Below are 14,887 nucleotides of genomic sequence, written 5' to 3' on the forward strand. Positions count from 1 at the left end.
GTTGCCCGAAAAAAAAAATGCAATTCTGCACTATCGCTTTATGAACCTTTGCTGGCAGGTTCACCTTTTGGCCTAAACCAAGAAAAGGTTTGAAAAAGAAAAGGTTGATTAACAAACTGCCGAAAGCTGCTAATGGGTCATAAACCACATCGGGGTTGGTGAAGAAACACATCCTGTGGCCAAATCTGGAAATCGTGCTAAGCAAAAAGTTTGAAGCGCAACGTCACTATTCTCTCAAGCATGCTTTTTTCATACAGAGGCCCATCCTCGTTCTCTTCAGAGAGCTGTTTGACATCAGCATGCTATTTGACATCAGCATGCTATTGGCCCACACAAATAGGCAGCAACATTTAGATCTGAAGCACTTCTTGCCACGGGCTTCAGCACTCCGTATAGTGTGCTGACCTTACGTGACAGCCACACTTGAGGAAGCAAACCACCCTGGGATAGAGACTTTCATTCCGCACGCCCAAGGTGCGCCGACACCATGCATCCCCATTACAGCACACTCGTTAGAAGAGAGAGACGTATCACAAATCCTTGTCACTCCACTCATTCTTCATGGATTAAAGTCATTTTTGTGGAAATCACTTCGTGAGGCAAGAAACTCAGACACAGAAGTCATTCGATTGATTGATTGATATGTGGGGTTCAATGTCCCAAAATAACTATATGATTGTGAGACACTGTAGTGAACGGCTCTGGAAATTTCGACCACCTGGGGGAGGTTCTTTGATAATAAATCGTAAAAGTGGTTCAGGACCCCGTTTTATGAATTTTTTTTATGATGATGATGATGATGAGGTGTTTTATAAAGCAAGACCAAGCTGTTGCCAAACAATGTTGCGCAAGTGGTCATGTGCTGTCCATGAATTACTGACCCTCACAGCAACAAATGCCATATGCAGTATGTAAAAAAAGCCCTTGAAACAGTCACAGTAAAGAGTGCAAGGCATATCATTTATTAAAACTGGGACACTAACAAATAAGGTAAAGCATAGAGCAAAAAAAAATTCTAATCTGACATTCTCAGCGTGCTTCCCAGGTAAGAGTATGACAAATGGCAGACTGAACTTAGGCTTTGCAATATACTATATACAGTGTGTTTAGCAGATTTCCAAAGCGGTGTAAACACAAAATAATGCACGAGAGATTAAGCCTGATTGGCTGTTTGGGACCGATAACTGCCAAGAACATGAAATAAGATCACTGCACTGATAGAAAGATTGTCCGCCACAGTGACGAAAACCAACCCTGTTTCTAAGTGAGAGGTGAATTTATATTTTTAGTTCTTCATTGAAAGTTGCCAAAAATGACCGACCTGTAACATCTCTGGCAGCAGAAGAAACTCCCAAGCATTTCCCCGAGGGTGAACATGGTTAAGTGCGAATACACGGGGTGATGCTATGAGGGGTATTTATTAATTCGCACTATTATATTTATTAATCACACTATGGTGCCTTTATGGTGTGATGGTTCCTGGGAATCGCAATTTGATCACACGGGGGAGTTTACGTTAACTCACTGGCGAATGCCAACGGATTTTAACTTTACTCCCCCTCACGACCCGCTCTCGACGGGAGACAGAGAGAAGGCGGGCGCGCGAGAGAGAGGGGTGCGCGCGCAGCTGCAGCGAGCGAGGAGAGCGGAGGAGCGAGCGAAGTGGGAAGGGGTAATAGGCGCGTTACTGACACCGATATCAGCGTCGCGTCTGTGGCTTATATGGTAGAGCGTCGCGCTGCGGCCCGCCAACTCCTCTTTCTTTTAAAGATAGAGAGAAGACTGCGGACGCCGCCGACGGCGGCGGATGGTTTGGGGTCGCTTATAAAGTGTATTCACACTTAAAACATTAATTATCTCTCGGCTATGTGATCGTTAATTGCTGTATGCCGTTGACCATTTTTTTGTTAATATTCAAACATTGTTTAAGTCCTTACATTAACCATGCATGCAGTTTCCAGGTCACTAAGGTTTTGGAGCGACATTGTTTCATAACTACACTTTTTATTTCATTTCATTTATTGACCCAAAGGGCCCAAGAACAGGCATTGCATGGGGGGGGGGGGGGGAAGAATACAATACATAGAACAATGAATGAAGCAAACCAAATAAAAGAAGAAACAAGCATGAAAAAGAAAAAAATGCAATAACGTGCAAACATAATGCAAACACAAAAAAAGCAAACACAGTTCAGTAATACAAGCTTCATCAGAGTAAAATAAGCGATAAATAAAGATATGACAGAGTACAATCTAACAAACAATATACATAGAATAAATGCAAACGTGAAATCTGACAACTCAGCTAGTATGGCAGTATTCCTCACTTAGGTAAGATAGTAAGGCTGACTGGAAACCAGTTAATTCTTAATTATTTACAATCTTGCACGGAAGGGCGTTCCACTCATTTATTGACAAAACCAAAGGACAGTGTAAATGTTTACTGTGTGAGCAAATAGTGGATGCACCTTGTGATTGTGATCACATTGGGCGGAAATGTTTATTACTGGATGAATGAATTTTCCTGAGAGAGGACCATAAAAAAAAATTACATACCCTGTTACTGGCACTGAATTCAGTGATGCAGTCTGCTACAACAACTTTGACAACACCGACAATAGATGAGACACAGCCTCCTACATGAAACAAAATGGTGCTCAGAGGCGAGGCTAATATGGCACGGAATCACAAATGTTAGCCTCACAACATGCTGAAAATTGACAAGTGAATGTGTTGCGATCGCATCAAACCAACGCTTTTCGATCGCTAATCAAAAATGCCATCGACTTATCAAACTTCAAATACAAAGAGGAAAGAGTGAGCTTACTGTACATGAACTGAACCTCCCCCATCACCTTGCATAGTGAATTCCTGAACAAACATAACAGAGACTGCTGCTGAAGTGCCACTGGCATGCATCCACACTTTGCTCCTTTGTCCGTTTACCGCTAGCTGCCGGGTGCTCGACCTTGAGGTCAATGAAACTAATGCTATGTTCGAAAGCTTGTGCTGAAAGTTCTACCAGTGCTACAGCGACAAAAAAGAAACGAGGTTCTGACACCTCTGACAACTCACCGTTCCCAGACAGAGTGTTGGTCATTATGCCGAGCCCGAAAAGGATAATGGAGCGCTTGACAATTTGCAGGAATATAGCACCTCTGGTGACAGACTTGCGAAGGAGCGACCGTATGGTCATGGCAAGTGAGACACCCATGATCCACACAAACCTGCATCATCAATAACAAGACCTTACCTGCAAGATAACTAAATTTGAATGCATTGCCCTCCTTAAGTGTATGCTCTACTAGAAAAAAAAATAGCAAAATCAAAAGAGAAAAAATCTAATGCACTCGCAAAACCTGCTTTCGGAATCTTCACCCGAGTGAGGGCCCTAGCGAAACAAATATTTGTTTTCCCTGAAAGTCTTAACAAATAATAAATTCAGCTGGAAGCTTACGCCCGCCCCTGTCTGTTTCGTCCGTTGTCTAAAAAAATTACTATGCGCAAAAAGCAGTAGATCATGTACGAACTTGCTCGAACCCACACCTTGTTAGGACATGCAATAGTTTCAGCAACCAAAACTTGAGATTTGTAATACATTGTCTCTATTTATAAAGTTTGTGGTGGTCCCATGAGAGCGTCTGAATTTTCAAGCATATGTGTGCAAGCACTTGTGACAAATGCAGCAGAGATGAAGTGAGCCGGCTGTCTCTGTTGCATGAAAGGTGCATCCAATAACATCGCTCCATGCGCGACGCATGCACAAACTGAGAAGAAAGGCCCCGCCTGTCTATTGTCGGGTGATGAAGCATGGGGGGAGGCTGCATCATAACTTGAACTTTGACATTAGGAGCACGGTCAGGGGTGCTAACACGCGTGCAGTCTTGGCAGAGATCAGTAAATGGCCCGCTTACTTCTCGTGAGAGTAGCAAAGCCACATTGCTCCATGGAGCCACCGTATTCCCATATACCCCCAGATCAAATACAAAAGGATTAGCTTATACTCTTAAAACATTTCAGCGGTATAGCTGAACAGTCAATCCAAAAAGAGCACTTTTCTCCTCCAAAACACCATATGTGTACAAAAGTTTGCACACAGCACAGCAAGAAGGCACTTTCTTTCTTGAGGAGAAAGGCGCCTTTTCTTTTTTTTTGGGGGGGGGGGGGGAGTAACTGCAAGAATTTTCACATCATGTGCAAACGATCCTTTGGTGCCTACACAAACCAGTTTCCTTGCAGACAATGCCGTAGCGTGGTGTGGTGTAGTGTACGTATGCTGACTGAGTGGTAGTGAGTTCGAATACCAGGTTTTTGGCGTAAATAAATTTTCTGAAATTTATTTCTGAATCTGATGCTTTCATATCGATCGTACATTTAATCACATCCTGCACAGATTTCAAAATGCTGTTAAGTCTACCATGATCAGATTTTTCTTTTGCGCAAAGGAAGTGTTGTTCCCTTGAGAAGTAACAGCAAAAGGGGGGAGAAACTTTGAAGTTAACCCCCCAAAAAAAAGGAATGCCTTTGGCTGGTTAGTCACTTCTAGCTCTAGAGGAGCAACCTCGATACCCTTATGGACAGTTCATTTTGCTGTAAAATAACCAAGAAATGCCTAAAAACAAAAAACTCTTGCATACTTTCAATCCATAGTCATTAGTCTATGTTAGCATATTTTAAATATCACTTTTAGTACGCACTTTTTTTTCTATGGTGACCTTAAACAATAGGGGGTGAACTTAAGTTATCTCATGAAAAAGATGAGTTACAGAAAAAGTAATTATATATTTGAAATCAGCAGAAAAAAACTGCATAATCCTGTGTAGTTTGATCAAGATCACTGAAGAAATAAAAAAAAATGTCCAAGACCAGTCTGCCCCCTTAAAGATAGAGAACCAATTTTGCTGGTTGGCAAAGCTCCAGCAATTAATTTCATGCCGTACTATGTAGGCATCTCTACTTGTTATTCTCGACAGTGAACAGCCAAATCCACCAATTGTGAAACACTAGCATGATGGATCGAATTCACTGGGGCAAACACTGAACAAGTTGGTTTGTACAAAAAATAAATGTCTAAAAATATTCCTAAAATAATCTAGCAAAAAGTTTTGCAGAATTCTTGCAAGAAGTTGTCTAGGGATATAATAATGTAGCGTTAGCACAGCTATAAAAGATTTTACAGCTGTTTACGTCTAAATAACATTTTGACAAGACCTCTAGTATATTTTCGCAGCATTCCTTTTGAATGTTTATCAGAAGTTTTCTAGCTTTTATTGTGTTTTGTGGGAAGGGACGCCATACTGGAGGGCTCTGCAAATTTTGCCCATATGATGTTCTTTAAAGGGGCCCTGCAACATTTTTTTGAACATGGCCAGAAAACGCTTCCGATCGGTTATAGAGATCCCCGAGACCACATGAGTCAAATATTATAACACAGCACGTGGCCTGCAATTCACAATAAATTATCAAAGTCAGCTGAAAATCGCTTCCTTTTCTCTCAGGGAATGACGGAGGAAGCTCAAAAATCACTCGTAGAAGGCCATCCATCAGCCGTTGACTGATTTGAACGTGACGCGCTTGGTCGTTACAGAGATCGTCACGAGAGGCCGTAACTTGTCCACGTGTGCACGTGCAATCCCACGAAAAAAAGCCGCGTATTCGAAGAAAAAAAAAAAGAAAAATCGCTCAACGACTTCAGGCGCACGTGACGTAATTTCTTTGCCCATGTCATTCCTCCCTGCTCAGCTTCCAGCACTTTCGTCGGGAAGAGAGAAGAGAGAATGCGATTGTAGCGTGCGGCAAACTTTTTTAACTTGGCTCGTACTGTACGGATTCTTAACATTTTTGCGGCATTGAATTCGTCAGGTAATAAGCTATTTTAGTGAACCCATTCCATGCAAGTATAATAGCAAGTAAGCCAATTCCATGCAAGTAAGTCTTTCAGGGCCCCTTTAACGTGCACTATCGCACAGTACATGGGCCTCTAGCATTTCACCTCCATCGAAATGTGACTGCCACGGCCAGGATCGAACACGCCACCTTGGGGTCAACAGCCCAGCACCATAACCACAGCAGCAGACCAGTAAACAGATGGCAGTAATTCTTGACCTTGTTCACTTTTTTAAAGAATGACTGGTGCTTCATAATTGAATACATAGATACCATCTTGCATACCTTCTTTGCCTTCCAGGGGCGCCTTCTTTAGTGCGTATTCACGAAAAAGGGCGCCTCTTTGGACAACCCGAGAGTGACTTGAATATAAACATTCGACAGAAGTCTGTCTGGTTGGGTATAAAACTGGGAGATGATTTAGACTCCAACCAAAAGTTTTGAAGAAACCCGACGTTCGGAACAGACTTGGTTTCTTCCTCAGGGGTGACTGCGGAGGCTACGTAGCAGCGGCGTTTTCAAAGCACTCGCGGGGTGGCTAATGACCCCTCTCTTTCTCTCTCATTTTGCCGAGGAGCGCAGTCCATGTGAATACACTGGGGGAAGGTTTCGAGAGAGCGGTTGATATTATGGGCTGTCCTCTGTATGTGCCACGACTCGAGTAACAACTTTCTTCTCCAGTTCGGCTCGCTTTCAAGGATGGCTGTCGCTTCGAAATTGATTTTGTGATCCAACGTCTCAGCATGTTCGGTGACTGCGCTGCGCTCTTTGTAGAACTTCCGCACATCGTTGGCGTGTTGCTTCAGTCGTTCCGGTAGGTTTTTCGTATCGCCGATATACAACGAGGGGCACTTGGCACACGTAATTTTGTAAACGACACCGGGGCTCCTGTCCATTGTTGGCCGGTCTTTCGGGCAGGGGAGGAGGTGGCCCAGCGTACACGAAGGCACGTGCGCAATGCGAACCCCTTTCTTCTTGAAGATCCGCGCCAACACCTCGCTGGTTCCCTGAACGTATGGAACCGGTACACATTCAGGGGGCTGCCAATTAAAGTTGATTGGTGTTTTCGCATCCTTTTTTGCTCTGCGCGGCAGGTGGCGGCTCGCATGAAGTTTTTTGGGTATCCGTTTTTTCTGAGGTCCACAATTACGCGGGCCTCTTCTTTTTTTCGCTTCTTGTCATTGCACCATATGTTCTTAGCTCTCTGGAGTAGCGTGGTCACAACTGAGGCCTTGTGGCTGACGGGGTGAGAAGAATCAAATTGAAGGTAGCGGCCAGTGTGCGTTGGCTTCCTATGAACGGAGAAATCCAGGCCGTTGCGCTTTCTTCTTCGTGTTTTCTCCGTTCACAGAAAGCCAACGCACACTGGCCGCTACCTCCAATTCAATTCTTCCCACCCCGCCTGCCACAAGGCCTCGGTTGTGACCACGCAACTCGAGAGAGCTAGGAACTTATGCTCTAATGACACCGAGTGAAAGAAAGAGGAGGCCCGCGTAATTGCTGACCTCAGAAAAAACGGATACCTAAAAAACTTCATTCGAGCCGCCACCCGCCGCGCAGAGCAACAGAGGATACGAAAACACCAATCAACTTTAATTGGCAGCCCCCCGAATGCGTAGCGGTTCCATACGTTCAGGGAACCAGCGAGATGTTGGCACGGATCTTCAAGAAGGAAGGGGTTCGCATCGCGCACGTGCCTTCATGTACACTGAGCCGCCTCCTCCCCCGCCCGAAAGACCGGCCAACAATGGACAGGAGCCCCGGTGTCGTTTACAAAATTACGTGCGCCAAGTGCCCCTCATTGTATATCGGCGATACGAAAAACCTACCGGAACGACTGAAGCAACACGCCAACGATGTGGGGAAGTTCTACAAAGAGCGCAGCGCAGTCACCGAACATGCTGAGACGTTGGATCACAAAATCAATTTCGAAGCGACAGCCATCCTTGAAAGCGAGCCGAACTGGAGAAGAAAGTTGTTACTCGAGTCGTGGCACATACAGAGGACAGCCCATAATATCAACCGCTCTCTCGAAACCTTCCCCCAGTGTATTCACACGGACTGCGCTCCTCGGCAAAATGAGAGAGAAAGAGAGGGGTCATTAGCTACCTCGCGAGTGCTTTGAAAACGCCACTGCTACGTAGCCTCCGCGGTCACCCCTGAGGAAGAAACCAAGTCTGTTCCGAACGTCGGGTTTCTTCAAAACTTTTGGTTGGAGTCTAAATCATCTCCCAACCTGAGAGTGATATGAAAAAGGTTTAAGAAAAAAAAAGCAGAAAATGGACAAGACTGACAACAAGCGAGACAAAGAGAGCTGTTAAAAATAAAATGTTAGAATTAGCCCAAACCATGGGAAGACCACGTCGGCGAGAGTGATACCATTCCAAGGACTGTGGTGAAAGAACCAGTACTTGCCGCCACCGTAGTTTACAAACACCATGAGCACCAGTGAGAGCCTGAGCACACAAAAAAAGGTGAGATTGTGATATCATCTGACAATGACATCAAAAGTGTATGGATGTGGCAACCAATTATGAGAATACCGCAAGGACATTTCAAAAGTAAAACTTACTATAGTAAGTAAGAGTATTTAGAACTACAACTTGACAGTGCAAAGGAGTACTGCTCAAGTAATGGAAAAAAATTTTGTATTCACGTCACTTTCAGCGGCAGAACACCAACTGCGCATTTGTCTTATAAGTAGGGGTGTGCGAATAGTCTAAAGTTTCAAATACTAATCGAATATAGCCTTCGTAATATTCATATTTGATTCAATAGCCACATTTGAAAGCTTCAATTATTCACAGTAACTCGACTATTCGATCTCTTCAATATTTGGTCGCATACGCTACTGTAAAGAACTTCCGATTTTGCATTTTTGCGATAAGTGGATCAGCAGTCGACCGTGCAGCAATTACGACTTTGGGGTGAGTGCTACGATGCCTGCACAGAAATGCACAGGCGTGTGACGACAGCTGCCGATGAACATGCTGTACGTGAGAATCTAAATCATGAAATGCCTGCTCGGCAGGGCATGTGGCTTGGCGGTTTAGCGCTGTTACCGCTCGTCTAATTGTACTGCAAATGTATCGAACACACCGTTTACTGGCACGCCCTTGTGCTCACATTTGTGCATGCCCTTGTGCACGGGACCGCCTCAATAAAGTGAGTGTCCATTGTGGAAATGAAAGCAGATTGCTACTGCTACATTGGCCTGACACTGGCCCAACTGCGCAAGGGCAAACACACGAGCAAATACATATATTATAGCGAGTGCCGCTGACGGAGGGGGCTTAGTAGGCGATTCACTGTCTGTAACTAGCTAAGAAAGCTCAGGTTGATGATGGAGTAGGTTTAACTGCCAGCAGCATAGCCAAGGAGATGGGAGAGGTTTGGCCTCGAAATTTTTCAATTTTGCTTGCCTATATATTTACACACACATACAAATGCATGCACAAGCATACCTCCCCTCACCCCCAGAAAAAATTCTGGCAGTGCCCTGGATAAGTGCACCAGTTTTTCCTATTAGAGTGACGTATTATTATACGCGTACACACTGCAAAAAGCCTGAAGAGTCGCCCGTCAGCTGTGCCACTATATCAGCATGTATTTCCTGTCATAGTGCCGAAATCATTTGATGGTGGGACAAGGTCATGCGAATGCACTGAAGTATTTTTCCGTGCAATGGCAAACAAAAGGTCACGCACTTTTGGTATGCGTAATCACATATATTTCTCTGTTGGTAATGACAGCGCACATAAGGCGACAGAAATTTCTGGCAGTTCCTGTGTGGTTATGCCACATTCCCAACAAAGCCTTTGGAATTCATCGTACGTGCACGCGTGTACACTTGCGCGGCAGCGTCTCCTCTGCGACTCCGTTGCTGCCATTTCCCCGTTTTACCAATGTCAGTTTACTACCATCTGCAATGAGTGCTTGAAAGACAGCAAAATAGCCCCTCACCACAGCGGGGCTACTTTGAGTTGTGGCACAGTTAAACAAATGGCTATTTCGGGTGCCTCTCTGTCACACAACAGTAACCATCTTGGGCACTTTTTTTGCGTTGTCACTGCACCCAGTACTCCTTGGCTATGAATGACTTGCAACTATTACATCCCATAGGAAAAATGTGAGCGCGCAGTACTAGAGGAAGAGAATGAAGGCAAGCCAGAAAACGAATATTGCTCCGTAGCTGAAAGCCACCCCAAACACCCGAAGTACTTACGTTTACCTTAAATGTCAACTGGTGAAAACGGGTGAAAATTAAAAAAGAAAGCACTAAAAATTCGGGGTTCCACGTGCCAGAACTGATGGCCGAGAGAAACCGGATAAATTGTGACCACCTAGGGCACTTGATAATAACTAAAATATTTAAGTACATGGGTGTTAACTGTTACATTTCACCTCATCATAATATGACTGCCTTGGCAAGAATCAAACTAGCGGCCTTGCACTCACTACAATAGTGATCATGGCTAGTACAAACACCCCTTCCTTTTTTGTGCAATGCAGTGTTCAAAAAATAAAGAGAGAAAAGTTTCTTCATGTGAACAGAACCAAACACATCAGTCACAAGCTCAACTATTTGGCACAGTCATATGCTTCCTGACAAGTACAGACAGTCACATTTTGTTGTGCAATAATTGATTGATTTGTGGGGTTTAACGTCCCAAAACCACCATTTGATTATGAGAGACGCCGTAGTGGAGGGCTCCGGAAATTTTGACCACCTGGGGTTCTTTAACGTGCACCCAAATCTGAGTACACGGGCCTACAACATTTCCGCCTCCATCGGAAATGCAGCCGCCGCAGCCGGGAATCGAACCCGCGACCTGCGGGTCAGCAGCCGAGTACCTTAGCCACTAGACCACCGCGGCGGGGTTTGTTGTGCAATAACAGACTAAAATAGCTAAAGAGTGTACTGTTTTCATTATGAATATATGATAAGTAAAAAATTACAACTTGCGCCTTGTTCTTCACTATCAGTATGAAATAAAGAATAATATTTCAATGCTGGCCGATTTAGCAGAGTTAGCTGAATATTCTTCTTTGTATCTCTTACGGTTCTTGAAAAAGTTAAAAACAAGAACACCACGCTCAAACTACGGGGCCCAGATGCTATGAATAACTTTGCCCTCTGTATTAAACCTTTTATCACAAAATGATTTTTGTATTTCATCTTGCAGACCAGCGCTGCATGCTTTCTTCATGAGATAACTAAAATGCGAGTTTCGAGCTTTGTTTTTGACGTAGTAGTAGTTTTCTTTTCTTCCTGAATTGTATGTACATGTAGTGTTCTTTCGGTGATTATAAGAATACCGTATGCTTTTTTTTGCTTTTATTTGCGTACGTCAGTTTCTGCATGCTATCACTGCTTGCTGAACTGTAACCGGCTGGGAAACCTAGTCAAGCTCGCAGGAGCTTTTTCTTCCCATGCCCTCTACTTGCTGAAGTGGAATAAAAATGACTGATTTATTAATTGATTGATTGATTACTGGTGAAAAAATTTGCATCTCTTGATGTAATGGAAAAACGAACTCCACGGCGAATCGCTGCTGATACCACCGCGCGAGGGCAGAGGCCCGCCGCCGTCGTGGCTGCAGTCACTGCTGCGAGTCGGCTATGTCAGCTTCGCTGCCGCTGGGAGGCGGCACTAACCAGTGACGGCCTGGCCGACCAGCTTTGGGCCGTCTGGCAAGCAGAAGATGCCGCCTGAGCCCAAGGACTTTGAGCGGTCACCTGAGGCACTGCCATCATAGGGTTGGAAAGGACAGGGGTTAATCTCCTCTTCCTCCACCTCGCCCAGAGGAAACTGCCGGACTTCAAATAAAATTGACTCATTCATTCTTGATTATTCATTATTTCATTTTTATTTGAATCTGCATAGTTGTATTCAATTCATATTAAAAAATTGATATACACACACGACTACTAACAAAGCTATGGTGTGTTTCTGTAAAGCTTGCTTCACCACATACGCGTGCTGTCCCTGAATATCTGCTCACTTTTCGAGAGGTAATTACTATGCACCATTATATTAAGCTCAGCAAAAAGCATAGCAAGTTCACAAAAGACGGTTTCGATTTATTCATCATACAACGCTTGTTTTCTTAAACTATGTAGCCTTAGGAAAGCTACACAATCCCATTACAGCATTAGTCAGAGGCCTTCCTGGTTCGTACCATACTCTGGAATTAACTATGGTTAAAAAAAGACTTGAACACTGAATGCCTGCTTTTTTTAACATGTTAGAAAGTAAAAACATTACCCATCTTTGATATACGTAACAAACAACTTAAGAAGTACCTCATACAGAATGGCGGCGTGCATGGTTCAATATCTCCTAATTGTTCGGCAGGAACACTGTGTCTAAAAGAAAACACCCTAAAATAGTGCTCATGTGTGTAATCATATCATCCTACATTGTTGCTTGTTATGTGAATGTTCTTTTTTTCTTTATAAGTAGAACACACCACATTTCACTTATCAGTGTTTTCTATTGTACCTCTTCAGGACTTGTATTTTTCATATACTTAAATGTTGTACACATCTTTTTTATAATTTGTAGTATTTTGTTAGCCGTTAAGCAGCATGCATATTTGTTTTGATAATTGACTGTGTGCTGTCTCATTGTTTTATTTTTTGTGTGTGTTGTGTATGTGCTTTGCTCGTTTCTATGTAAACCTGAAACTCTGATGTAATGTGCTGTTTGGTATTATTTCATGATTTTCTGAAGTTTGAAAATCGATGTCCAATTGTTTTCATATTTGTGCTTTGCGGCTCCTCTGATGCCAAGTACAAGGGGTAAGAACCTCATCAAGCTGCTAACATAGCAGCTTTTTGCTCCCATCCTTGCGTTTTCTTTCCGCAATTTTATAAAGAAAATGCTCAATAAAGCTGAAACTAAACTAAACTGCAGATGCCTGCAAAAACATAACAACTGAGAGCTAAAATCGCCTCTGTAGAAAACCAGAAAAAGAAATTACTTGGCCTTAGGAATAGCCGGATGTTTTATCTGAAAAAGAAGAAAATTGAGAAGCTTCCGTAAAAAAAAAATGAAAATTTTTAGCAGCACTGTGGCACTACTACCTCTTTTCAAAACTGGGCTAAATTTTTCTTCTCGAGTTTACACACGCCTGAAGGACACTGCCGGACTTTAAATAAAGTTTATTCATTCATTCATTCGAATTTACATGCACTTAGGCAAAGTAGCCCTAAGCGTTACGCTAATTGCAACAGGTAACGTGGTAGCCAATTTTGTTTGTTTTATTTTCTGAAGGAAAAGTGGGAGTTCCTCTGTCGCACAAAGAGTTGCAGGATGCCGTGTCGACTAAAAGGCACATAACTGTTTGTTCAACTAGCAGCAGCATTCTGACGCTACGCCGGTCTGAGGTAGCGGAGCAATAATCTTCTTCCACGCTGTGAAGCCTGTTTTTCTAGGCGCAGCCTGTGATCATGCCAACGAAGATGCTGCGGTGGTGCAGCGTGCAGCCATGTCACGCCGGACTAGCGGATGAAGAGGATTCAGTGAATTCATTAACCCTGTGTCGCCACAGGGTTAATAAATCCTCAGACATCAGTTCTGTTCAAAAGTTAAGCACAATACACATAACTGTATGCACTTTATGCAATTCATTACATAACACTGAAATGAGTGACCTTGCTCGAGTTCTAAACAGGCTACTTATGAGGAGGAGTTGTCAAGAAAGAAGTGCCTTTTAGCATTGCCATGAGACTTACCCTCTCAAAGTATCAAGAGAGCGTAGTCGTTTTTTGGGGGCAGCAGTGGGTATGGCCTGGCCATCTTCAACAGCAACCGCAGTACCTAATATGCCTTGCTGAAAGCAGTATTGCATCCAAATTAATGCAGCTCTGCCAGGCCTTGCATATCCACATAACTTGCAGCACATCTAGCAGCAGCTTGAAAGCGCATGCCTGAATTAATAGGAATTCCACCGGTGACCCACACAAACGTACCCGTAAGTTCAGTCCCTGCCTAGGATTCAACCGCTTTCAGAAAGAAAGCGGTTGAATCAAGTTTCAAAGTTTTGGAAACAGAAATACAAACAGATTTTCGGACAACATAAAAAACACCCCTGTCATTTTCCATATATTTTTAGACAGTTAGTAATTCCACACACCTCTGAGACACCACCAAAACAATAACTGCTTTTCAGCATAAATTGTTGGTCCAGCCATAACCAACTATATCAAACATGTACTAGTTCAAAACCGAGCTACTGTACACGTCTGTAAAGTTTTTATTTTGTATGCCACTTACTGAACAACCAATTTTGTAGAAATTATTACAAAATTTTTGAAGCACTACCACCTTATTATTGTTTGTGCAAACATATAAACTGCTGGAATTTCAACGCATTAATTTTTCTAACCAATACCTGAAAACCCCAGATAGCGAAAGTTTTGTTTGAGACTTTCTTTACAGTAGCTTGTAGCTTTGTGTTTGGCAATGCTGAAATTGAATCGTAGATACTTTGATGCATCATATAATTAATGCTAGCATCGTTTCTTCATAAGAATTTTGCATCAGTTTGAAATGGCCTCCTAAATACCTTAGAAACTAGCACCCCACAGCGAGGCCGCACCTGAGACTAGGTGCGCTCAAGCTCTGGTGACGCTCAACACACCATTTTCAAATAGGGGGACCCGTGAGCAGTGAAGAAGGAAATGATGTGGGTGCTTTGAGCCTGTCCCCCTCAGAAAAAAAGAAAAGCATTCCTGGTGTAACCAGACAAAACCGCCTTGAGAGCAGCCAGACAACAGAGGGAGAGGGGCGATAAACAATAGTCATCGCCGGTTGCCAGTCAGGGTATTGTGTACACCCCGCAAATGTTCTCCGACGCCTAAAATCTTTGCTTGACCTCTCCAACATCACAAGGGGGCCCCTGTCTATGTTAAACCATGGCAATGAGCACTCACCCTTACTTTAAGACCAAATTAAAATATCCTATAGACGACACTCGTCCCTAATAAACGGTCAG

The 14,887-nt window shown here is 43.5% G+C and overlaps 1 protein-coding gene across 5 annotated transcripts in view; it reads right to left on the bottom strand.

Annotated features, from left to right (window-relative positions):
• Hgsnat (Heparan-alpha-glucosaminide N-acetyltransferase) overlaps nucleotides 1–14,887 on the bottom strand; it is a 120,571-nt gene that overhangs the window by 60,736 nt on the left and 44,948 nt on the right. For 4 of the 5 annotated variants that reach the window (XM_075880881.1, XM_075880880.1, XM_037413023.2 and 1 more), the window contains 3 exons: nucleotides 13,626–13,723; nucleotides 8,234–8,341; nucleotides 3,075–3,226 (listed from right to left, as the gene is read on the bottom strand). In XM_075880881.1, coding sequence (XP_075736996.1) covers nucleotides 3,075–3,226; nucleotides 8,234–8,341; nucleotides 13,626–13,723 — 358 coding nt within the window. The remainder of the gene's footprint in view (nucleotides 1–3,074; nucleotides 3,227–8,233; nucleotides 8,342–13,625; nucleotides 13,724–14,887) is intronic. The other variant, XM_075880882.1, reaches the window with a different exon arrangement.

Source organism: Rhipicephalus microplus, chromosome X (genome assembly GCF_043290135.1).
Source record: "Rhipicephalus microplus isolate Deutch F79 chromosome X, USDA_Rmic, whole genome shotgun sequence".
Lineage (NCBI taxonomy): Eukaryota > Metazoa > Arthropoda > Arachnida > Ixodida > Ixodidae > Rhipicephalus > Rhipicephalus microplus.